We start from the raw sequence: 26,193 nt of genomic DNA on the forward strand, positions 1-26,193 counted from the left end.
GTAGACCAAGGGGATGGCCAGGCTAAGTGCAACCCAAAGCGCTCTGCATACAAGACCTTGACACAGGACAAAAGATACTGGACGGAGTGGCATGGTCACCAGCGGCGTCAGACTTGGGGTAAAACCAGTACTGCTAACTAGAGCCCAAGGGGAGGGAGGGCCCTTATGAAGTCTGGAATATATTTTATTATATTTATTATGGGGGCCCATCAGGACTGCCAATGCATCGGGCCCAGGATCTTGTGCTACGCCCCTGCGCCAGCGTACCCGTGACACCAAGACATTCAAGACAGACAACAAACAAATTAACAAATAATTAAAAAATACAATAATTTTAAAAAGAACATTTCATGTTAAATTAGTCCATTAGGTTGCATCTAACCGGCTGAAAAATGGCCAAGGTGACTTGTATGAAACTGCACAAAGCTGTCTTGATAACTGACCAACCCGAAGAATTTACTGGCAATCTGAAGCACACAGGAAGCAGTCTGAAGCAATGGGCGATCTTGTTGATCAGCATCTCCAGCAGGCTCCAGGCACCTAACGTTAGATGCTAGCAGCTCCCAGGTCAGCCGCAGCTCGTCGTTCTGAAGTAGTCTCTGATGTCTGTTATGTCAAACTGTAGGCTAAGTCTGTTATGTTAAGATCTATAAAAAGTAGCCTATGGCTATCTAAGGGCTAAAGCATTCATTTGGATGAATAGGCTATACATTTCATTTCCTTGACTCTAGGCTAGAATAAAGTCAATCTCATATGATTTCAAAATGTAGGCTAAAGGCATTTGACAATTTATTGTTTTAGAAAATACAAAAAATTAAATTAAGACACATAGTGAAATACACAACTTTTGTAATACTTTTATTTGCTCCTGTATTTAACTGAAGTCTAACTTCTTTCTTCACCATGACATTGTACAACAATACAACATCATAGATGCAGGCCTATACTATGAAAAAGAATGGCACAAGTAAATATTTCATGTTAAAAATAGCTAAAAATGTAGCACAGTTAAATATGTGTAATTTACATATAAGCGCGCGCACACACACACACACACACACACAAACAAACACATACACACCATGTTGACCTACACCACTTACAACTAGTAACCAATACATGAAAAAACCCAATACCACTGACCACAAAGACCAGTCAACACAATAAGCAGGACAGCAACTTACAAGAGAATTGGACTACATTAAAAATGACATGACTGATAGCTACGGCTACGGGACACGTGATGGTTGGCTGGTTGTGCTGCATCAGTAAAAGCAGAAGCCCCACCCACCCCGTGCTCGTGCACTTTTACTGCTCACAGCACATCACCTCCAGTCTCCGACGCCATCCCTGCAGACACTTCTGAAGCTCTGCCTTTACCTGTGACACATACACACACACACACACACACACACACACACACACACACAGTCAATTATTCACGTGCATTGATTTTGACATATTTGTATTGTTTGTGTTTCACTGTCTAAGCAACTTCCTAAATCTACACCCACAACAAGTGGTAAAAGTAAGCTTTTGTGCAGTAGTCAAACTATACACATGCATGCAAATACACACACACGCACACACACACACACACACACACACACACACACACACACACACACACACAAAACCTCTTTGTTTGAGTAACAGTAGAGTACAGCAACCAGGAATCCCTGCAAGTAGAGATATTTAATTATGATTGCATAGCACCTTCATAACTATGGAACTACAATAGACACTTCAGTATGCCTTCAGGCTAAACAAACCTGAACATCACCATTGGCCATTCAACCTGAAAGTGCCAGAACTGTCTCAAAAAGATGTGTAACTGTGGGACAGATTTTATGTGTAGAACATTGATTTGTAACTGAAAAATATTTTTGTAACGGTAAAATAGGATGATTTTTGCTGTAAAACTGATCCGTACCCATAGATTTGTAGTGTAGTGTATATTTGTAATATTAACAATTACAAATATACACATCAAGTCAATTTTAAAGTTACAATCATTTCTGCAGTTTCAAAACGTGATACCTTTTATACAAAACATATGAGTCTATTCTAATTCCATACATAACAACATAATTGATCTAAATCTAACAATATTACATGGGGATGTGATTTGTTTCATATAAATAGGGGTTTTATTTCAATGGGTTCTCAAGGGCTGTGTATGTGTGCCAGTGTGTGTGTGTGTGTGTGTGTGTGTGTGTGTGTGTGTGTGTGTGTGTGTGTGTGTGTGTGTCTGTTTGTGTCTGTGGTTTGTATATGAATATTTAACCACTCAAATTGACCACCCATAAGGGTCATCCAATGATCAACAAACAATAGTCTGGACTGCTGATGATGCTATTGTACCTATGCTATGACCTTTTTTCCTTCTCCAGGTGTGTTAAAAGGGTTCAGGTTCTCCTGGTTCTAAATCTGGCCCAGACCAGAGGTGCGTTAACAATGGCAAACAAAGTCAAATATTTGCAGTTTCCAAACAGTTTTTAATTTGCTTTGAGTTCAGTGTGAATACGTGTAAACATACACAAAAGAGCTGAGGAAATAGTTATTAGCAAACAAACATGGATGCAACAAGGATTACAGTTTGGAATGTTTACAGAAAAGATAATTTACATTAAAAAAATAAATAAATAAGAACTTGTGTTTGCCTCTGTTCACCAATATTGAACACACATTTGGGCCAAATCTGGACCCTACTGGGATTAGGTTTCTGAGGGGCTCACCTGGAAGGAGCTGAGGAAGAGGGTGACGAAGACTTTGACGAGGCGCAACACACCCTTCGTCTGCTCATCCGTGGCAAATATGAAGACCATCTCATGGACGCCGAAGAGCGGGATGAGCGTCAGTGTTGCCTTTGCCAATCTGCCAATCAAAACATGATTTTGGAAATTCTATGTTCTTTTTGAATTTGATACTAGCGACATGATTTAAAAAAGTTGGGACAGGGGCACGTTTATCATTATGTTGCTTCAGCTCTTCTTTGAATCCACATGCATATAGAAAATGTACAGAAAGCATTCTAATAGTCCTCTTTTGTGATGACTTACTATCCAATGATTTTTTAAACTGAAGGGTTTAGGAGAAACATATAGTCATTGGTATATCTTGGCCTCAGATACCAACCTTTTCACATATTTATAAGGACACTCCTTGTTATATACCCCACCCCCACCACCACCACCCAGGTGAAAAACACTAACCGTCACTCTGGGTACGTATACAACTTCCTACTTAAAATCTCAAGCTGTGAGTGCACTACAGTATGCATTGAGCCAGTCAAGAAACAGGGGGTAGACCATAGGCTTTCACTACAAAGAGAGTCATTCTGTATTCATGCATCAATAGTCCCACCACTTCTGATTTAACTTAATTAGAACTTTGACATCAGATAACGAGACTGCCTGTAAATAAACTTTGTGGGTTCATGTTATTGGTATCTCTGTACTGTCAACATACCTATATGTGCACATAACATAACTGCGCACCCACTAAGCACATGAAGAAATGTTGCATGTTGAAGACCGCAGAAACATTGCTGAATGAAGGTTTCTGTGGAACATTAGCAGTGTTCAGGCATTCTATTTTTGAGGTTCACAATATTTCTGACCAATCTTCTCCTAGGGCTCACCTGAGTTTGTAGTCAGGATAACGAAGTTGGTTGTCTGCTCGTAACTTCGACAGAATCACTTTCAGGATCTTCATGAATATCAGGAAGTTCACCTTCAGATAATCAAACAGTTATCTAAATGCTGCTGAAAACAAACTCATCCCAAAGTATAAGCTCTGAATCCCTGAGTCTCTTATCTGAGGGATTTTCCCTCAAAAAGATATGTGGCACAATAGCAAATGCACATGAATCTGCATATTTACAGTATAGTACAGTGTGAAGTTACAAAATGCACATAAATATGGACCAGTTACCAGAGAAGCAAACAGGACAGGAACTCTTATGATCCACCAGTAGTTCATATTCTCATTGATCGCCCAACACCTGAAAATTGCATTAGCATAACACACATACACAAACACAAACCTCCTCAGTAAGGCCTGTTCTTTCATTTACCACCATCAAACCAACAACCCCCTCTGACCCCCAAATCAACCTCTGCCATCTCTGTGTGTGTGTGTCTGTGTGTGTGTGTGTGTGTGTGTGTTTGTCTTTGTGCATGTCATACTCACTCTTTATTCTCCTTCAGCAGTTTCATTAGCATCCATGGAATGACAAACATCAAGGGAGTACCTATAAATAAACACCAACACACACACACACACACGGTTGGGGGGCATACCACAAGTGTTGCATGAGAGTGTCTGTGTTTCCTTCAATCAGGTGCTTTGTAATCTACAAATAAAAATGAAACTCTAACACAAACGTACACACAAAAAAAAGTATGTGTGTGTGTATGTTTTGAGTGCTTCTGCCTACTTGGCTCATTTACATTCAAAATAATGTGTTCAAGATGAATTTGGATTTGTGGGTGTTTATTTAAATGTCTTTTTGTTTGTGTAATATCAGTGTATCTGTCTATAAGTAGGCCTATATTCATGTGTGTGTGTACGCATATGTATACATGTACATAAACATGTATATTACACATACCCCACCCAAGAAGAACGTATGGCAGGTACTTGTTGTTTTCCGTAAAGACTGAGGTGATTAGGACTGAATGTAGGTAAAATGCCTCTCCAAAGAACCAGTAGTGATTGGCCAGCACAAAGTATTGCATCAGAACCTGTGCTATACGACAGCCAATAGCAGCCTAACAGAAAGAGAGGAAAAACAATATTTTACATTTACACAGTTTTTTTCAACTGCTTACACACAAAATCTTTTCTTGTCACACAATTTTCTAAACATGTCTTCCAAACGTTATAACCCCACACCAAATCTGCAAAACCATACACTAATTCTCAGTGTTTCCCATATCTCGGGATATTCTGCTTTGGTTTTGATCCAAAAACCCGCCAGAGAGGTTTCCTCATACACACTCTTAAAGGTGCCATGTGTAAGAATTGAGGTAAAAATATCCAAAAAATTAGCTACACGCATCAAAAGAATGAGAAGAAATAAGGGCGATGATGTCATTAAAAAAAATGACAAGGTATAGTGCTGCAGAGATATCAACCTGAATTAGCATGCTAAATTACTAGCCACAGCCCGACAGGTATCATAATACCAGTTTCGGCCATGGGAGGCGGTATGCGGGCAACATAACCGCCAGCCAAACTGCAATACACGTTTGTCGGTTGTTACTTTAGGGTAGACCAATTCACTTTCTGGAGGTATACTGCCCCCATCTTTTATGGAATGTGGAGTATGAATTGATGTTTTGGCGGATATTACACATGGCACCTTTAAGACCACCGTCATTTGCAATTTCGATCAACTGCTCTTCCTCCTGCGCTGACAAGTTATGACTATTCGGGATATTGACAAATGGGTTGCGGACCCACTCATTGGTTTGCCGTGGATCTTTGGAGGATGGGAAGTAGCCTAACGCTCAAACTCATTTGAAAGCGCAACAAGGTGATCGCGCACCAGCTGCGAGAGAAAGGGCCCTGCCTCAGTCTCTCCCAAAACCCCCACTACTGTTTGGAACATATCAAATACACCCCGTCCCCATTCGTCCCCACAAATCAAGCTTGGCTTTAAATGCAGTGACTTTATCTGCCAGTTTAAAAACAGTTGTCATTCTCCCCTGGAGTGACAGGTTGAGGTAATTAAGCAACCCGAATATGCCACACAAGCGAGTTTTGGCACCCAGTCCTCATCACTAAAATGTGCAGCGGTGACTTTTTTTCTGTAAGAAATCTCTGCAGCGGCTCTCGAACACTCTGACCAGTGACCTGCTAAAGATGCTTGTTTTTTGTTGCTCATTCTAGCAGTTTAGCTAACTTTGTGTGACATTACCATTCGCCAAGAACTGATCAAGTGAAGTGAGCTGACCTGAGGCTGCGCAGCGCTGAAGGCAATATGTAAAGTGTTGAAGGCGGGACAGACAGACGTAAGAAATAAGACCTTGCAAAATGCAAACATGAGTGCAATCAAACAACTGCATATAGGCCTATGCCATGTAAAAACGTGACATTATTGCGAATTAAATAGAGTTTAGTTTGCATGCATTTTTTTAAACTCATGTCGTAGGCTACGGCCCGGTTAGGAATGTCCCACGGCCCGGTGGTTGGGAACCGCTGCTTTAGAGGGTCCATCTGAAGTCAAGTCAAGTCACTTTTATTTATAGCGGATTTTTGTATGCACAGAGTGCAACCTAGCCTGGCCTTGCCTTGCTACGTACTTCCGCTCGATTTTCATCTCCCTCCACGACTACAGGCGAAGCGTAGACCAAGGGGATGGCCAGGCTAAGTGCAACCCAAAGCGCTCTGCATACAAGACCTTGACACAGGACAAAAGATACTGGACGGAGTGGCATGGTCACCAGCGGCGTCAGACTTGGGGTAAAACCAGTACTGCTAACTAGAGCCCAAGGGGAGGGAGGGCCCTTATGAAGTCTGGAATATATTTTATTATATTTATTATGGGGCCCATCAGGACTGCCAATGCATCGGGCCCAGGATCTTGTGCTACGCCCCTGCGCCAGCGTACCCGTGACACCAAGACATTCAAGACAGACAACAAACAAATTAACAAATAATTAAAAAATACAATAATTTTAAAAAGAACATTTTACTGGCAATCTGAAGCACACAGGAAGCAGTCTGAAGCAATGGGCGATCTTGTTGATCAGCATCTCCAGCAGGCTCCAGGCACCTAACGTTAGATGCTAGCAGCTCCCAGGTCAGCCGCAGCTCGTCGTTCTGAAGTAGTCTCTGATGTCTGTTATGTCAAACTGTAGGCTAAGTCTGTTATGTTAAGATCTATAAAAAGTAGCCTATGGCTATCTAAGGGCTAAAGCATTCATTTGGATGAATAGGCTATACATTTCATTTCCTTGACTCTAGGCTAGAATAAAGTCAATCTCATATGATTTCAAAATGTAGGCTAAAGGCATTTGACAATTTATTGTTTTAGAAAATACAAAAAATTAAATTAAGACACATAGTGAAATACACAACTTTTGTAATACTTTTATTTGCTCCTGTATTTAACTGAAGTCTAACTTCTTTCTTCACCATGACATTGTACAACAATACAACATCATAGATGCAGGCCTATACTATGATAAAGAATGGCACAAGTAAATAATTCATGTTAAAAATAGCTAAAAATGTAGCACAGTTAAATATGTGTAATTTACATATAAGCGTGCGCACACACACACACACACACACACACACAAACAAACACATACACACCATGTTGACCTACACCACTTACAACAAGTAACCAATACATGAAAAAACCCAATACCACTGACCACAAAGACCAGTCAACACAATAAGCAGGACAGCAACTTACAAGAGAATTGGACTACATTAAAAATGACATGACTGATAGCTACGGCTACGGGACACGTGATGGTTGGCTGGTTGTGCTGCATCAGTAAAAGCAGAAGCCCCACCCACCCCGTGCTCGTGCACTTTTACTGCTCACAGCACATCACCTCCAGTCTCCGACGCCATCCCTGCAGACACTTCTGAAGCTCTGCCTTTACCTGTGACACATACACACACACACACACACACACACACACACACACACAGTCAATTATTCACGTGCATTGATTTTGACATATTTGTATTGTTTGTGTTTCACTGTCTAAGCAACTTCCTAAATCTACACCCACAACAAGTGGTAAAAGTAAGCTTTTGTGCAGTAGTCAAACTATACACATGCATGCAAATACACACACACACACACACACACACACACACACACACACACACACACACACACACAAACCTCTTTGTTTGAGTAACAGTAGAGTACAGCAACCAGGAATCCCTGCAAGTAGAGATATTTAATTATGATTGCATAGCACCTTCATAACTATGGAACTACAATAGACACTTCAGTATGCCTTCAGGCTAAACAAACCTGAACATCACCATTGGCCATTCAACCTGAAAGTGCCAGAACTGTCTCAAAAAGATGTGTAACTGTGGGACAGATTTTATGTGTAGAACATTGATTTGTAACTGAAAAATATTTTTGTAACGGTAAAATAGGATGATTTTTGCTGTAAAACTGATCCGTACCCATAGATTTGTAGTGTAGTGTATATTTGTAATATTAACAATTACAAATATACACATCAAGTCAATTTTAAAGTTACAATCATTTCTGCAGTTTCAAAACGTGATACGCACATACAAAACATATGAGTCTATTCTAATTCCATACATAACAACATAATTGATCTAAATCTAACAATATTACATGGGGATGTGATTTGTTTCATATAAATAGGGGTTTTATTTCAATGGGTTCTCAAGGGTTGTGTATGTGTGCCAGTGTGTGTGTGTGTGTGTGTGTGTGTGTGTGTGTCTGTTTGTGTCTGTGGTTTGTATATGAATATTTAACCACTCAAATTGACCACCCATAAGGGTCATCCAATGATCAACAAACAATAGTCTGGACTGCTGATGATGCTATTGTACCTATGCTATGACCTTTTTTCCTTCTCCAGGTGTGTTAAAAGGGTTCAGGTTCTCCTGGTTCTAAATCTGGCCCAGACCAGAGGTGCGTTAACAATGGCAAACAAAGTCAAATATTTGCAGTTTCCAAACAGTTTTTAATTTGCTTTGAGTTCAGTGTGAATACGTGTAAACATACACAAAAGAGCTGAGGAAATAGTTATTAGCAAACAAACATGGATGCAACAAGGATTACAGTTTGGAATGTTTACAGAAAAGATAATTTACATTAAAAAAAATAAATAAATAAGAACTTGTGTTTGCCTCTGTTCACCAATATTGAACACACATTTGGGCCAAATCTGGACCCTACTGGGATTAGGTTTCTGAGGGGCTCACCTGGAAGGAGCTGAGGAAGAGGGTGACGAAGACTTTGACGAGGCAACACACCCTTCGCCTGCTCATCCGTGGCAAATATGAAGACCATCTCATGGACCTTAAGAGCTGGGATGAGCGTCAGTGTTGCCTTTGCCAATCTGCCAATCAAAACATGATTTTGGAAATTCTATGTTCTTTTTGAATTTGATACTAGCGACATGATTTAAAAAAGTTGGGACAGGGGCACGTTTATCATTATGTTGCTTCAGCTCTTCTTTGAATCCACATGCATATAGAAAATGTACAGAAAGCATTCTAATAGTCCTCTTTTGTGATGACTTACTATCCAATGATTTTTTTTTTAAACTGAAGGGTTTAGGAGAAACATATAGTCATTGGTATATCTTGGCCTCAGATACCAACCTTTTCACATATTTATAAGGACACTCCTTGTTATATACCCCACCCCCACCACCACCACCCAGGTGAAAAACACTAACCGTCACTCTGGGTACGTATACAACTTCCTACTTAAAATCTCAAGCTGTGAGTGCACTACAGTATGCATTGAGCCAGTCAAGAAACAGGGGGTAGACCATAGGCTTTCACTACAAAGAGAGTCATTCTGTATTCATGCATCAATAGTCCCACCACTTCTGATTTAACTTAATTAGAACTTTGACATCAGATAACGAGACTGCCTGTAAATAAATTTTGTGGGTTCATGTTATTGGTATCTCTGTACTGTCAACATACCTATATGTGCACATAACATAACTGCGCACCCACTAAGCACATGAAGAAATGTTGCATGTTGAAGACCGCAGAAACATTGCTGAATGAAGGTTTCTGTGGAACATTAGCAGTGTTCAGGCATTCTATTTTTGAGGTTCACAATATTTCTGACCAATCTTCTCCTAGGGCTCACCTGAGTTTGTAGTCAGGATAACGAAGTTGGTTGTCTGCTCGTAACTTCGACAGAATCACTTTCAGGATCTTCATGAATATCAGGAAGTTCACCTTCAGATAATCAAACAGTTATCTAAATGCTGCTGAAAACAAACTCATCCCAAAGTATACGCTCTGAATCCCTGAGTCTCTTATCTGAGGGATTTTCCCTCAAAAAGATATGTGGCACAATAGCAAATGCACATGAATCTGCATATTTACAGTATAGTACAGTGTGAAGTTACAAAATGCACATAAATATGGACCAGTTACCAGAGAAGCAAACAGGACAGGAACTCTTATGATCCACCAGTAGTTCATATTCTCATTGATCGCCCAACACCTGAAAATTGCATTAGCATAACACACATACACAAACACAAACCTCCTCAGTAAGGCCTGTTCTTTCATTTACCACCATCAAACCAACAACCCCCTCTGACCCCCAAATCAACCTCTGCCATCTGTGTGTGTGTGTGTGTGTGAGTGTGTGTGTTTGTCTTTGTGCATGTCATACTCACTCTTTATTCTCCTTCAGCAGTTTCATTAGCATCCATGGAATGACAAACATCAAGGGAGTACCTATAAATAAACACCAACACACACACACACACACGGTTGGGGGGCATACCACATGTGTTGCATGAGAGTGTCTGTGTTTCCTTCAATCAGGTGCTTTGTAATCTACAAATAAAAATGAAACTCTAACACAAACGTACACACAAAAAAAAGTATGTGTGTGTGTATGTTTTGAGTGCTTCTGCCTACTTGGCTCATTTACATTCAAAATAATGTGTTCAAGATGAATTTGGATTTGTGGGTGTTTATTTAAATGTCTTTTTTGTTTGTGTAATATCAGTGTATCTGTCTATAAGTAGGCCTATATTCATGTGTGTGTGTACGCATATGTATACATGTACATAAACATGTATATTACACATACCCCACCCAAGAAGAACGTATGGCAGGTACTTGTTGTTTTCCGTAAAGACTGAGGTGATTAGGACTGAATGTAGGTAAAATGCCTCTCCAAAGAACCAGTAGTGATTGGCCAGCACAAAGTATTGCATCAGAACCTGTGCTATACGACAGCCAATAGCAGCCTAACAGAAAGAGAGGAAAAACAATATTTTACATTTACACAGTTTTTTTCAACTGCTTACACACAAAATCTTTTCTTGTCACACAATTTTCTAAACATGTCTTCCAAACATTATAACCCCACACCAAATCTGCAAAACCATACACTAATTCTCAGTGTTTGACTAAAACACCACACACAATTTTTTACCTAACACACAAAAATCTAACAGGAAGTAACTTGATTTTGTTTATCAAACACAACCAATCAAATTGGCACACTAAATCACCAGTGCTTCACTCTCTCCCTTCACATGTGTAAACACTCTTTACTTTACTGAACACCATCCAATCATTGCCTTAGTATAGGTCTATGAATAGATATACTCTCTATATAGGTATGGACCTTTTCAATCTGCTCCTAGAGGATTTCCGGTTGAAATATTCAGAACCAATGCAGATACTTTGAAAGGAAAATTACAGTAATTGGACTTACAGTAATGTTCTACAAAAAGTTGATGTCCCCATGTTACAGTACCATTAGCTCAATACATTTTTCTGTGCCTCCAGAAATGCCTTAGGAACGCTTAGGATTGTTTGTTTCTGCAGTTGAGAGGGTCTATAGGCCTATGAATACTACTGTACACGACCCCCCCCCACACACACCCACACACTCACACACACACACACACACACACACACACTTGTCTTTGGAAAAAGCAAAGCAATTTAAAAGTATGGAGTCATTTCCGTCTTAGGCAAAATCAGTGTTTTCAAAACTCCATGTACATCGTCACTGTATTCTGCTTTGCTTTTTTTCTTGTTAGCTGTAAAATACTGTATTCGCAACAGCAAATTATTTGTGAAAAATCACTATTTTTGGTTTCAATATTGCTTGCATTTTTACTGTGTATTTTTAACTTCTCTTTGTTGATACCGTAACTTTCACTCTTGTGTGGAAATTCATATAGAAAGTCTAAGACAGAAGAGCTTTAGGTTTTGAGCAACAGTGTGTAGGCTACATGATGTATCCAAAGTGTCATATTATGAAAAAAGTGTTTGTAATGTGAGGCGAATGTTTGGTTTAAAGATGTGTTTGCGACATTTTGATTGTTGTGTGTCATTTTGCTGGAGATTTAAGGCATTTTGTGTAAGCAGTTGTGGGTTTTGTGTGTGGAGTTTTGAACAATAGACACAGAGTTTTGAAAACGTGTGTAAACAGTTGTAAACAGTTGTATATTACATTATGTTATGTTATATTATGTTATTAAATTCTAATTAAGTTTAGTTAAAGGAACCGTATGTAAGATTGTGGCCAAAAACTGGTACTACAATCACTTTCAAATTACTGTAGAGCGATGTATCCCCTTCCCCTCCCCTCTGACTGGCAGAGTTGGCAACCGGATGACGAAACACTACTGACTTTGTGATTAGTAGATAGGTGGAGGGTGGCACATTAGGCCAAAACACAACATGACAACATCAACATCAGTTGAGGGCTGCAACTTCACTTTTTAAATGACAATATCCTGGCCAGACTACTGTTGTCAGTGATATAAGTATTTGAAATGAACATGATTTCTTAGTGTCTAGTGACATATCAGGGCAATTTTATGATTAATTGAAATACATTTTTTACATACGGTTACTTTAAGTAATTGTGAGTATCTATAATGACAAAATGTCAATATCAAAAATGAGAAATAGTTGAAGTCTTTGCAGATTAATTGGTGTGTGTGTGTGTGTGTGTGTGTGTGTGTGTGTGCGTGTGTATGTGTGTGTGTGTGTGTGTGTGTGTGTGTGTGTGTGTGTGTGTATGAGATGGTGTTTGTGTGTGTGCCTTGGCTACCCTGTGACTCAGCATGTCTCGTAAGTCGGCCTGTGTGTTGATCTGCCGACTCCAGTGCTGGTCCATGAGGGAGTCCTTCAGCAGCACGGCCACCGCCCGCAGGATGAATGACACAAACAGGTTGGCGTGGATGTAGTTGCGCATGCAATGCAGCTTCCTATACCATCTCCCCCACACACACACACACACACACACAAAGACATAAAGAATGTGCATGAGAGAGAGAGGAGAGAGAAAGAGAGAGAGAGAGAAGAGAGAGACAGAGAGGCATAACACTATACGCTACTTAACGAGATTAATTGAACTGAAAGAACCCCCGGACCCAACCCTCACACACACAAACAAAGAGCATGACAAAGAATGACAATACCACACTTACCAAACATGAGTAATTAATGAGTAATAATGAAACTAATTAATCAATTTGAATGGCTTTTAATTGCATGTCTCTGTTAGAGTCAGAGGTGGAAAGGGAGAGTGTAAGAAACCGAGAGAGTGTGTGTGATTGACCAAGGAAGAGACAGACCAGAAAGGAACATGATTCATGAGTGAAGACTGATGGTACCACTATCAGTACAACAGTAAAAGCCAGCCACAACTCACAAGTATGTGAAACAAAGACAGCTGAGAGAGGGGTGATGCTTCATGAAAGAACAGCTCGAGAACAGTACACTCTGAGGGCATGAACATGGGGGCTCAGAGTGTAGCGCTGTAGCTGCCTGACTGCTTTAGCTGCTGGCTGTAGCAACTCAAGCTAGGTAAAACCGATTGTTTTTGTTTTTTCCATACCGTCATTACTCGGTGACCTCAAGAAACGGAGATGTATGTGAAAACTTGCCGAGTGGATGGATGGATGGATCATAGATGAATGGGCAGATGGACGGCCGATGGATGAATGCACCAACGGATGGATGGAAAGACGGACGGCCAGGTGGACGGATGGATGTCTGGACTTCTCGACAAACATACAGGTAGATAAACTGACCGACCTGATACTGAGTAGAATGATCAGAGCTGAGAGAAGAGAGAGGAGGCTGAGGGTGTAACCCACTGTGTACAGGATCCGGAAACTCAACATGACCTGTTTTAACCACAGCTACACACACACACACACACACACACACACACACACACACACACACACACACACACACATGAACACTTATTGACCATCATCATCCTTAAAAAGCATTGTGCTTGGTAGAACTTAGGCATAGAATGAAGAAGCACAACTCTTTTTAATTCATCTACTGAAAAGTGCTTCTCATCCCTTTTTCATCTTGATACTTTATTGCTTTCTAAAGTATTGCTTTCGAGTACAGTATCTCCTTTGACTTTGGGTTTAAATAGATCACTTGTCCCTTGCCATTCTACTTCATTCAGTTTTCTTCTCACTACCGCGTAGGCTACAGCTCTCAGCCTGGGTATTCAGTGTTCCCTTTCTAATGAGAGTAGATGTTTGAGTACTGTAGTAATTGACCAGGAAACATCCAGACCAGCTCCTTCATTAGAGCAGTACTTTTTATTACCTAACAGCCAATTGGCTTTACTGAACTCTTTAACTAGAAGCATGTAGCTACCACATCACACATCATTATGATGTGAGTATGTGAATGTGTAATCTTGGTGCATCACATTGATTTACCCAGAGAATGGTCAGTTAACCCAACAGCTGCTTTGCACTTCCAGTTTATTAAGCAACAGCAATAATCAATGAAGTGGCAAACTTTCAGGCAGAAATAAGAAAAAAAGAAAGTGCTCAGAATGCAGCCCAGAGTGTGAGACATGTCCCTGTCAAACTGAGAGTTAATGGTCTGAATATAGCCAGGGGCTGTAATATTTAGTTGTATTATTTGGTGACATAAGAGTCGTTGCAGTAGTGTGTATGTGTAAGCCATGTGGGAAAGTATAGCTGGTTTCAAATGTATTCATGTTGCAAAAATACTTGACAGTACTAGTATCTCTTGAAGCTCTTATCAGCATACAGTAATGCAAATGCTGTCCTATAACCCACCTCAGGAGAGGTCTGTGTGAATTTCAAAATAGCTAGGAGAGATAGCGGCCCTGTACAACTGTGCCCAAAAGTGCCTGGGGAAATGAACATTTGCCAGTGGGGAATGCAGATGTCAGTTTGTTAGTCTGCTATAATGGCAGCACTCACTCGTTTTGTAAATGTCAATAAAACTAAATTTGTGTATGTAAGAAGATGTGTGCGTTTGTGTGTATTGTCTGAATGGGTGTGTGTATATGTCTGTGTGTCCCTGAGTATGTGTGGTGGTGTTACAGCAAAATAGCCTAGCCTTAAAGCTGGAGCATGCATTTCTGTTTGTGTATCTGTCAGGGGCCGAGCCAGACATTTGAAACATTGGGGGCTTAGCCCAGTGTCACACACAGAACATTTTGAAAAATAACCCCTTAAATAATGACTTCTAGTGAATTCTGTGTAAACTAATGGACACATTGAGACTTTAAAAATGTGAGACTCAAGGTAGGCCTATATCTGACTGGCACTTTGGGTCTTTCAAGAGGGGTCTATAGGCATAGCCTATCTGATCAGCATGCACTTAGTTAATTAAGCGTTTTTTATGAGTTATGGTTTGTATATTATAGACTAGTACACTATGCTGAGATAACCCTGATTAGATAGATGGGATGCTACCTTGTCTCAATACATTTTTACTTTGAACTCTGTCCAAAGTAGCCTTATGGTCAGGTTAGCACAGCCCCACACATTGTGAACCCACTTATTATAATGTTCAGTGGAACACATGAAGCTAAGTTTAATCCAGGGCTTAAAATTAATTTTTCAAAATGAGGGGGAATTCCCCCCTTCAGTGCTTCACATAGGGGGACTAATTCAGTTGGGGGATACATTTTACAAACTGAAATCGCATTTTCCTTATAGGCCTATAGGCATTGATGAGAGAACACTTAGGGCTGAGCTACACCAGGCGCGTAACTGAACCGTTCCGTTCGCGTTCCCTCTGCTGCAACAATTAGCTTCCATTATAATCAATGGAAGTAGCTACACCAGAAGTGACAGTGGGGCGTACATTCGAAAAAAATAGGCTATTCATCTAAAATGAATTTTACGCGTCGTGAACGGAACGCTTTAGTTAGGCACCTGGTGTAGCTCATATCTTACACTTACATGATTTTGGTTTTGATTTTCTAATTGGAGTAAGTCTTTGTGACAACACGTCATGATACATTTCTGATAATGTTTGATCGTTGTTTTGGTATGAAGCATCTTTTACGTAATGAATGCGCACTCTAGAAAGTGAAAGTAGCCTATAACCTAGGCCTATACGCTCTGTTTCTGAGCTGTCTGTGCACATCCGCAATTGATTACGTTCCTCAAATGGAGAACACATCAATCCCATGGTATTTTTTGCCCTAAAATGCATGAAACATGCAAGTTCAAAATCCCGCCGGTAGCCACGTTACATCTCCTTTTTTTTCATATTTGCCTAGGCTACTAGCCTACAATAAATGAATTGAACAAACTCAACTGACAACAGGTAAATCTACTGATTCGGTCATTGAGACTCTATGAATACAGTACAACAAACTTTCTGTCTTTCTGAAGTGTATTTTTGTATTCTGGGGTACAGTAGCCTAATTGCCTAATGTCTTGACAATAGTTTTTCTTACCGGCTTGCTGTTAAAAATTAGCCTGGTGTTACCATCCTACATACTTCCGGCCAAAATTTGATTTCAGCCTTGCACGTAGTCTGGCCCAACCCACAGTATGCGGTTCGCCTACGACCGCACCAATCATCGAACAGTTGAGTGATGACGCGGAACTTGCCTGCCGAGTTGCTTGTAGTCCAGCGAAGCTTGTAGTTCAACAGCACAGCAACAATAGCGACGGAGGAAGAGACGGCATCACCCAATTAAAGCAGGAGCAAGAGGCTTGTCTTGTCAATTTTATAAATGGCAAGGACATATAACTCTCTTTTCAACTGGCTTTGGGAAAAGTTTGATTTATCAGATGGTGATAGCTAAACCTAAACGCACAAGTGTACTACATGCATCACTACTTATCATGTTTTCAAATAAACGTTTGCTGCTCGTTATTCTCCCCCCTACTCTCAAATTACCTTAACAAAATCAATGCGGCATAGGCCTAGCCTACTTAAGGAATGGAATGTTAGCTACTAGCTACCCTACCGAGCGGGGCTCAAGGCGAGGCGGTGTGTCTTGACGTGAGCTAGCCGGTTACGGCCGGGCTCAAGGCAAGGCTGCTGTGATTGTGCTTGACTGGGACTAGCGGTTACCGAGCTGGGCTCAAGGTAAACCGCTCCGTGTTTGTGTTTGACAGAGGCTAGCCTGTGGCCGAGCTGGGCTCCAGGCGAGGCTACCGTGCTTGTGGACAGTAACGTTAGCCAGTCACCGAGCATGGCTCAAGGTGCGTTGTTTTATGCCGAACAACTGTTAGTTTAACCGAGCAAGCTCCAGGTTAAATAACACGTAGGTCGTCAGTACAATCCAACTTATCCGAGAGTGTAGTCTGAACAGCCCGTGGAGAACGAAGTAAGCTCCGGCGAAGTCACCGGCTCGCGATAGAACAACAATCGTCTGATAAGCGGCGAAAGAGATAAGAGGGAAAACTGGCGTGTGACAAGAGCTGATATAATCTCGGCGACGTGACGCTTTTGGTATACAACTCTCGGTCTGTGGCTGGCGCAAGTTAGAGATCCACTACGAAGAGACTGCCCTGGCGGTCAGGTAGCCTGCATACTAGCCAGCGGTCTGTTTATTACTGAGAGCAGAAGTGGAAAGCGTAAAAGCCTGAACTCCGGCGCACAGCATACGTCATTACCAAACGTTGCTGATTGATTAAGGGAACTCCAATGATTTTAAACCTCAAAATAAGCATCCGCCCATTACGGAGACAGATTATTATTACTTTGTTCCAGACTGTATGACGAAGAGAAACGTAGTCACAGGCGGTAAGGACCAGGCTAGTTAAAACTGACTGCGCCGCTCTGAACTTTCCTGCCAGGTTTTCGGCGTAAAGCGCTACATCTCGGCTCTGGCATTGCCTAAACTCATCGTGTGGGAAATCAGATTATCTGTCAATATTGGGCTTTGAAAATAAGGGATATTTGCTTAGTAATAGTAGCCTACATTTTGTAACATTTATAGAGAAACCGAGGGGAAGTTAAATTAGAAACTAGAATCGTTGGAAATTGAAAACACATACAAAAAAAGATTCGGGGCTTTTGAAAAAAGATTCGGGGCTTGAGCCCCCGAAGCCACCCCCTCGCTCCGCCAATGGTATCTGTGTGTGTGTGCAGGGATGCTGCTATAAATGTGGCTCCCTGTGAAACACTATAATATTGGGCCCCTCAATATTCCTCCAGCTTATGGCACCCTTTCCCTTTGTATGTGTGTGTCTATGTTGAGTGCATTTAATGTGTTTTTCCCTTTGTTGAGTTTGTTGCAACATCAAAGCAGGGGTACACACCAAGGAGTGTCCTGGTAGTGTGCTGGAGTCCTCTGACGTGGACTTGCAGAGGATGGTGTCAGGTGTTCAGCCAGGAGAGTCTGAGTAAAGGCAGTTGATTGGATTTCAGCATGAACCAGTCCACTTCCATACACTGTTGCTTGTTTAAAATTCTGAGGGAATTTTAGGGTAGACTCACAGAGCTCAATTTCTGACTGGCCTGTTTCTAAAATATTGAGTAAGCCTATCTCCATTTCATCTGGGAATTTCTCCAATCTAATTAAGAGAACAAATTGTGGCGGTGGGCAATGTACATAGAGGAACACGCTTTGTGTGTGTGTGTGTGTGTGTATGTGTGTGTCTATGTTGAGTGCATTTAATGTGTTTTTCCCTTTGTTGAGTTTGTTGCAACATCAAAGCAGGGGTACACACCAAGGAGTGTCCTGGTAGTGTGCTGGAGTCCTCTGACGTGGACTTGCAGAGGATGGTGTCAGGTGTTCAGCCAGGAGAGTCTGAGTAAAGGCAGTTGATTGGATTTCAGCATGAACCAGTCCACTTCCATACACTGTTGCTTGTTTAAAATTCTGAGGGAATTTTAGGGTAGACTCACAGAGCTCAATTTCTGACTGGCCTGTTTCTAAAATATTGGAGTAAGCCTATCTCCATTTCATCTGGGAATTTCTCCAATCTAATTAAGAGAACAAATTGTGGCGGTGGGCAATGTACATAGAGGAACACGCTTGTGTGTGTGTGTGTGTGTGTGTGTGTGTGTGTGTGTGTGTGTGTGTGTGTGTGTGTGTGTGTGTGTGTGTGCAGGGATGCTGCTATAAATGTGGCTCCCTGTGAAACACTATAATATTGGGCCCCTCAATATTCCTCCAGCTTATGGCACCCTTTCCCTTTGTATGTGTGTGTCTATGTTGAGTGCATTTAATGTGTTTTTCCCTTTGTTGAGTTTGTTGCAACATCAAAGCAGGGGTACACACCAAGGAGTGTCCTGGTAGTGTGCTGGAGTCCTCTGACGTGGACTTGCAGAGGATGGTGTCAGGTGTTCAGCCAGGAGAGTCTGAGTAAAGGCAGTTGATTGGATTTCAGCATGAACCAGTCCACTTCCATACACTGTTGCTTGTTTAAAATTCTGAGGGAATTTTAGGGTAGACTCACAGAGCTCAATTTCTGACTGGCCTGTTTCTAAAATATTGGAGTAAGCCTATCTCCATTTCATCTGGGAATTTCTCCAATCTAATTAAGAGAACAAATTGTGGCGGTGGGCAATGTACATAGAGGAACACGTTTGTGTGTGTGTGTGTGTGTGTGTGTGTGTGTGTGTGTGTGTGTTTACCTCCTGGATGTATGTGCTCTGTTCCTCCTCACACTCGGACATGTCTCTCCACAGCTGACCCTCTGAGTCTCTCACCCACTGCCCATCCAGACCACAGCGCCTACGCACCACACCATGCTGAACTGTAACACACACATGCACACACACACACACACACACACACACACACACACATACACATATAAGTGTGATATACATACAGCTAATTATATATGTGGTGTGTGTGTGTGTGTGTGTGTGTGTGTGTGTGTGTGTGTGTCTTACCGGTCTGTGCCCAGGGCAGGTAGGAGGGACAGGAAACATTTACCAACATTCCAGGCACTCCATCAGGCCAGCAAGCATACAAATCAAAGGATCTGTTACAGTAGATGCCTAACACACACACACACACAGAGAGAGGGAGGGAGAGAGAGAGATAAACACCTCAATCGGAATAAAAATACCTGATCCGATCAGAATTTTAATCGGAATTAAAAGGTGGTGTATTCCGTTCATTGTTTTTGAACAGCCATGTACTGTATACGGTCAATCGGACTGCCTGCTGTATCTAAATAGGCCAAAATGTCTATTCTGATGAAACACTCTAAAGCGCTTGAGAGCACCTAATCAGAATAGAGTTAGATCAAATTATACTTTTACTGTAGCCCTGCTCTTCTTTACTTTGCCGTCAATGGAATGATACTGCTTGACATTCTGGCAATATCAGAGGGGAGTTGCTATTCCGCTCTGCGTATAATATCTCTACTCAAGTCTCATTATACTATTCATGAATGTCTTTAATGTGTTGGGGAGAGTGTCTTTATGTGGAAGCTTCACAAATGTAAGACCACTGTATTACAAATTACCTCGAACTCCTCGAGAAATATGTTTTTTTTTTATCTTCATTATTAAGTGCCCATGATTTGGACAAAGGATCAAAACCCTGGGTGGGAGAAATGAGGATCATTATTCATCGTTTTCTCTTGTACTGAAAGGAGCTGTGGAAATGAAATGGAAATGAATATATGATGATATGTGGCCAATTACAGTTTTTCTCGATCGTTTTGATACCTGTGTCAACTCTGACATCACATTCTCAAAACAGTTAACACCCGTGCAAAAGGCTGTTACTCTCTCAAAACACTTAAAACATGCAGCAAAAGCAAATCTTGCCTTCAAACACTACAACTTGTTGCCAATTCAAAAACACTCTTTAATCAATCATTAAACACTTGACAACAAAATGCAAAATCTAGTTCTCAAAATGAGCATTTTTGCTGTCTGTTTCATTACTTAGTCATTTTTCTGGTATCAGAAAACAACTGTGAAAAGACAAAATGTACTGAATACTGTAAAAAAATAATTTATTAATTCCTCCCAAGATGTAACTGTCATTGACATGTAAGACATACAGCAAACACCTAGCAAGATACTGTACATTTCATTGAACTACAACTTTCATCGAAATAAACCTACAGTAAACACCCTTTGTACTGTTTTCTCCACCAAATAGGCAATACAGTACTTTGTCTAAATGTGCATTAGATCAATACTTGCAAATAGCAACACAAAACAGACATCTCTTATGTATAATGAATGATTGCTGATTGAAGAATTGTGCAAAGGAGTTTCACACAGGTGTATCAGAGATTTAGACTTATGCAAGGAATCTATACCACCTGTGAAAATATGTTTTCCTTTTGTTTAGCATGGGAAAACCAATAGAGTTTGGGGCTTTTGAATGACACCTGTGCTAACTGTTTTGCAAAAGGGTGTAAGAAATGTGTGAACCCAATGAAAATGTGTGAACACATTCGCAAGAGATGACTTCTGCTGTGCAAAAAAAGTAGTCATGAAGACCAAGTGGGTTCCAGTTTACTTAAGCAGGTAAAAGCAATCGAGAAAAACTGTAAATCAAAGTTTGCACACCACAGCATCTCCCCTGCAGATTATTTTTGAGACCAATTTAAACAAGACTGGCCAAACAACTCAGATCTCATTAGCTAAAGTCAAATTCCATTAGGAAGAATGAATAAAAGCAGAAAGAGAAGACAAAACAACACACCTGTGTGTGTGTGTGTGTGTGTGTATGTGTGTGTGTGTGTGTGTGTGTGTGTGTCTGTGTGTGTGTGTGTGTGTGTGTGTGTGTGTGTGTGTCTTTCTGAGCCTGACAGACTTATACATTATATACACAATATACATTAATATCTACAACATCTTAAACTACACAAAAGGTAATTGACCATTGCCAGAAAATGTCAGCAAAAATCACAGGGGCTCTATAACAATATGTATAAGTTACACATTTTGAATGATTCTTCTGGAGAAGTGATTCTTCTCCAATAATTCATTTCATACTACGGTTCAGCACATTACGCCAGCATAAGGGTCCATTGCCATTTGCAACTGATGTAGTTTCATATTGGATGGAAAAGTGATTAAGAGGGTGTAGCCACATTGTGTGACGTGTTCTTTATGACAAAGCGCTGCTGTGATGGCTGAGTTAGGGCGTTGGACTCTGCATCGTTCTCCCTGTGCAGGTTTGCATTTTGCTCATATCATTGCATATATACAGTAAGCAGTACATTGTCCTGAAGATATAAATGTGTATGTGTATTTAAGATTACCAGCTGGTTGTGGGTCTTGCTGGATCTGTCTCAAGCAGTCGTCTTGATACTGAAGCCATTTTCTGTAGGTTTCCTCCAGCACTTTCCCAAATGCGCTTTCCCACTGAGGTCCACACACACACACACACACACACACACACACACACACACACACACACACACACACACAGGTAATCTGGTGAGAGAGAATGTGTGTGTGTGGGTGTGTGTGTGTGTGTGTGTGTGTGTGTGTGTGTATGTGAGGGAGAGTTGTTGCTGACTCACCTGCAGAGCCATCCAACAGAGATGTCCCACTATCCATCCAGCAAGGAGCATGGCTGTTCTCCTCTCCCTGTCTCTGTCTGCACGGATACTGTAGGAAAATGTACGTCCATCACCCACAAGGCCACGGTCACCCACACACAAAGACATGCATGCCAAACTACCACACTTCACTACGTGGAGAGATTCTTTCTTTCTTTCTTTCTTTCTTTCTTTCATTCTTTTGTAGTCTGATCACTTGTGTGGGTTTGCAGAGTTCACACTCTGCTTTCTCTCAGATGTGGGTAAAATGACAACAGATTACAATTTGGTTATAACTTCTTTATTCACAACACAAGAGTCAGACAAGCCAACACTCCTGATCGGCAGTTGATCGGCTCACTTCTCTCTAGACTTCTTCCCCAAATCTGTCTGGCAGGGAAACCACTTGGAACTAAAATAGGCTAATACCCAAATGTATGTGGAGCTAAAATCCCAATATCTTAATCGTTCACCATTACACATAATAATTGGAGTAAGATTGAATGAAATAAAATGACATTAAACAAAATAGTATTAACATTAATGCAACAAGGTGAAAACCCAAGAGCACTCAAACAACAAAACAAAGTAAAAAAAAAACACCAACAACAACCATTTATGATCTGATCAGCAACATAACCAAACAAAATGCAAGCCCTTAATGCGGGCACCCACGAATACCAACAAGCACCAACAAATTCTTCTGTCATTCCTCTTCCTTGCTGTGGCCGTTTATAATCCAATCAGCAACATGACCAGACGACACACAAGTCCCTGATGCAGGCACCAACCAATACTGTCAAATACAAACAAATTCTTCGGTACCAACTACCAACTACTGTAATATCACAGATTCTTTGGTCATTTCTCTTTTTGCTGTGTCATGATCTGACCAACTACCAACTACTGTAATATCACAGATTCTTTGGTCATTTCTCTTTTTTGCTGTGTGTATGATCTGATCAGTAAAATGACTCGCCAAACTGCAAGCCTTTAAGAAGTAATGCAAGATGAAAAATGTATAGCTTAATCACAATTACCCTCCTCTTCCCTATTCACATGACACACTAAACCAAACGTAAACTCTCTAACTAAGACACATAATGGGGTGCTTGTTATGCCCATATCATCCATATGTAGGCTTGTGTGCATTTCACTCATTTTCTCTCGCTCTCTCTGCATTGTGTGTTCCCTGTAGCAAGCCAATGCAGAGCTAGACCATAGCAGCAGGGAGCACGACTGGGTATGCGCAGCACAGCACGCGCGCATACACACACACACACACACGTACGCACGCACACACGCACGCACGCACACACGCGCGCACACACCATGCATGCAATTATCATGACCAAATCCTCATCCAAAATACCACATTGCCTCAAGCAGTGTAAAACAAAACAAAAAATCATTATCGACTGATTTTGACGATTAATTTAATCAATTTCAATTTCAAACGTTTTTGTAGACCACATACAGAACAATCAGGGATTTTGCAGGAAGTAGCGTGTGTTTGTGTTAATGTTTATTTAAATATAAATTTATTAGCAGCGTTTGTGCAAAAAAACAGTAGGCTGCATGTTATTTTAACCCAGGGCAAAACGAAACACACCAGAGAGCAGAGCCGGACAGTAACGGAGTACATTTACTTGAGTACAGTACTTGAGTACAATTTTGAGGGATCTGTACTTTACTCGAGTATCATTTTTGAGGCAAGTACATCTGAGAGGCAAATATTGTACTCTTTACTCCACTACATTTCTATCCATAACCGTGAGTACCTGTTACTACTTCTAAAAAAAAAGGAAAAAAGAAAAATCTCGGAAACCCTCAATTTGTTGCTTCCCTCTCAAACGTGATTGGATTGTGCAGGCGCCACTGATTGGGACAGCCTATCAGCAATCACCTTCAGCTTTCCACCAAAGTCAACTCCATGGTCAGATTTAGATAAGAGATGAAACCATGGACGAAACAATGGATGAAGACGCAGCAGGTCCATCCCGGGAATGTGCCAACCTGTGGCCCCACCTCGCCAGACTATTTACATTTTCTGAACAAGTTAATGATAGTTTTCGCTTCAAGTGTTTCAATTATAAAATAGTATTTTGTATTTGAAATACGTATTTTAACCCTTAAAGGAGTACCGTCACACCGGTGTGACAGGAATGTTGAGAAGTGAACATTCTAAAGAATATCTGGGTTCATTGAATTCAACATAGAATTTTAGAACCTTCAATTGTTGCGGAACTTAGAACGTTCAAGAACCTACACCTTTAAGGGTTAAATACATGTCTTAGAAATACTGCCCATCCCTGGCAACATGGTAAAAAGATGAAAATGACTTGATTTTACTTCCAATTCATTTTACATTCTCCAAGGTATTAACATTAACATTTTTCATAACTCCATGTAGGACGTTTCTGTACATAAATGTAAGCACTGTGGCAGTAGTAATGCAATATTTAGAAAATGTAGGCTACTCTTGTACTTTTAAAAACAAGTAGTAGCTCTACTTATCTCTACTAAATTCAAGATGGCGTCGAACGGTAAAATTCCTTAAGGTACTGTCTGTATGAATCGTCTTGTAAATAATCTACCAGTGCTTTTTCAATGTTCTCCATGTCTCGTTTTAAATGTCAAGGCCCTCGGAAGTCTACCAATGAAGTGAGCTACTTTGAGCCTAGTAAATGGTGTAAAACAGTGATTTATTTGCATGGCTAGGCCGATGCCCGAGACACCACAAACCCTGTTGGTAGCATTGGCTAACTAGCGCCAGATTTCTGAGTGCAGGGGACAAGCTGAGGTGAGCTATGAGACATACGTTCACACTTGGTATCATGTTTCAAGCCACTTTAGGTCAAAATCACACTGGAATTATCCTTTAAGTAGACATCTGACTGTTGTACTTTTACTTGTACTTGAGTAAAATTTAGCAAAGGGTATCTGTACTTTTACTCAAGTAATGAAGCAGGGCTGCCAACTTTTCAAAAAACCTTGGAGTGAGATTTGGTGGGGCCAACCAAAATTTTGCTGCGGAAAGTTTTGTTTGGCTCGTTCAGCATTATACCATACAGTAAAAAAAAAGTACATTGGTTCTCAGCTGTAGGGACCAGGGTCCCAGAGTTAAATTAACATTGGTATCAAAGGGATCTAGCCTAATGCTAGGACCATGGGCGATGGAGGCATTCTGAAAGTGGGTAGGACATTTCAGTGGGGGGTATGGGGGTCCTCCCCCAGAATTTTTTTTTTGGACTAGATGCAATTTCCTGAATTCTGGTACATTTTACCAGGTTATTTAGATACTTCTATATAACAAAATAAAGCCAGCCTACGAAGTTAATAAAAAGTAAATCATGCATAATTTAAAAATAACTCAATATATAGGCTACTTGGCTACGCAATAAGGTTTCCATTACAGCACTGCGGACGTTCAATGAACGCATGAAAGCGGATAAAGTAAATGAAATATCAAACTAAAGCGAAAATGTCATGCTTATGAAGGCCTACCATTGTGCAGTCTAGCTGTGGTTAGTGACGTGATGCTGTTAATGGGGAGTTTTACATAAACCTATAGGTTATTATTTATTTGGCGCACAAACAGCACTGGTATTTCTGCACGGCAATAGTGGGGGGTCGAAACTAACAATTTTAAAAAGTGGGTGGGTGTTTTGTAAGAATTTAAGAAATGTTTGTATATTTTAACTTT

At 40.8% G+C, this 26,193-nt stretch overlaps 1 protein-coding gene across 1 annotated transcript in view; it reads right to left on the reverse strand.

Moving 5' to 3' along the window:
* Positions 1–873: 873 nt before the first annotated feature.
* The window catches only part of LOC125287592 (glucagon receptor-like), a 32,794-nt gene continuing 7,474 nt past the window's right edge, over positions 874–26,193 (reverse strand). Inside the window, exons 2-14 of the mRNA XM_048233508.1 lie at positions 22,470–22,557; positions 22,206–22,308; positions 19,864–19,971; positions 19,600–19,721; positions 13,795–13,901; positions 12,806–12,962; positions 10,820–10,979; positions 10,398–10,458; positions 10,150–10,219; positions 9,857–9,948; positions 2,739–2,877; positions 1,638–1,679; positions 874–1,380 (exon numbers count right to left, since the gene is read on the reverse strand). Of these exons, the coding sequence (XP_048089465.1) occupies positions 1,309–1,380; positions 1,638–1,679; positions 2,739–2,877; positions 9,857–9,948; positions 10,150–10,219; positions 10,398–10,458; positions 10,820–10,979; positions 12,806–12,962; positions 13,795–13,901; positions 19,600–19,721; positions 19,864–19,971; positions 22,206–22,308; positions 22,470–22,520 (1,284 nt within the window). The 5' untranslated portion in view covers positions 22,521–22,557 and the 3' untranslated portion in view covers positions 874–1,308. The remainder of the gene's footprint in view (positions 1,381–1,637; positions 1,680–2,738; positions 2,878–9,856; positions 9,949–10,149; positions 10,220–10,397; positions 10,459–10,819; positions 10,980–12,805; positions 12,963–13,794; positions 13,902–19,599; positions 19,722–19,863; positions 19,972–22,205; positions 22,309–22,469; positions 22,558–26,193) is intronic.

This window comes from Alosa alosa, chromosome 22 (genome assembly GCF_017589495.1).
Source record: "Alosa alosa isolate M-15738 ecotype Scorff River chromosome 22, AALO_Geno_1.1, whole genome shotgun sequence".
Lineage (NCBI taxonomy): Eukaryota > Metazoa > Chordata > Actinopteri > Clupeiformes > Clupeidae > Alosa > Alosa alosa.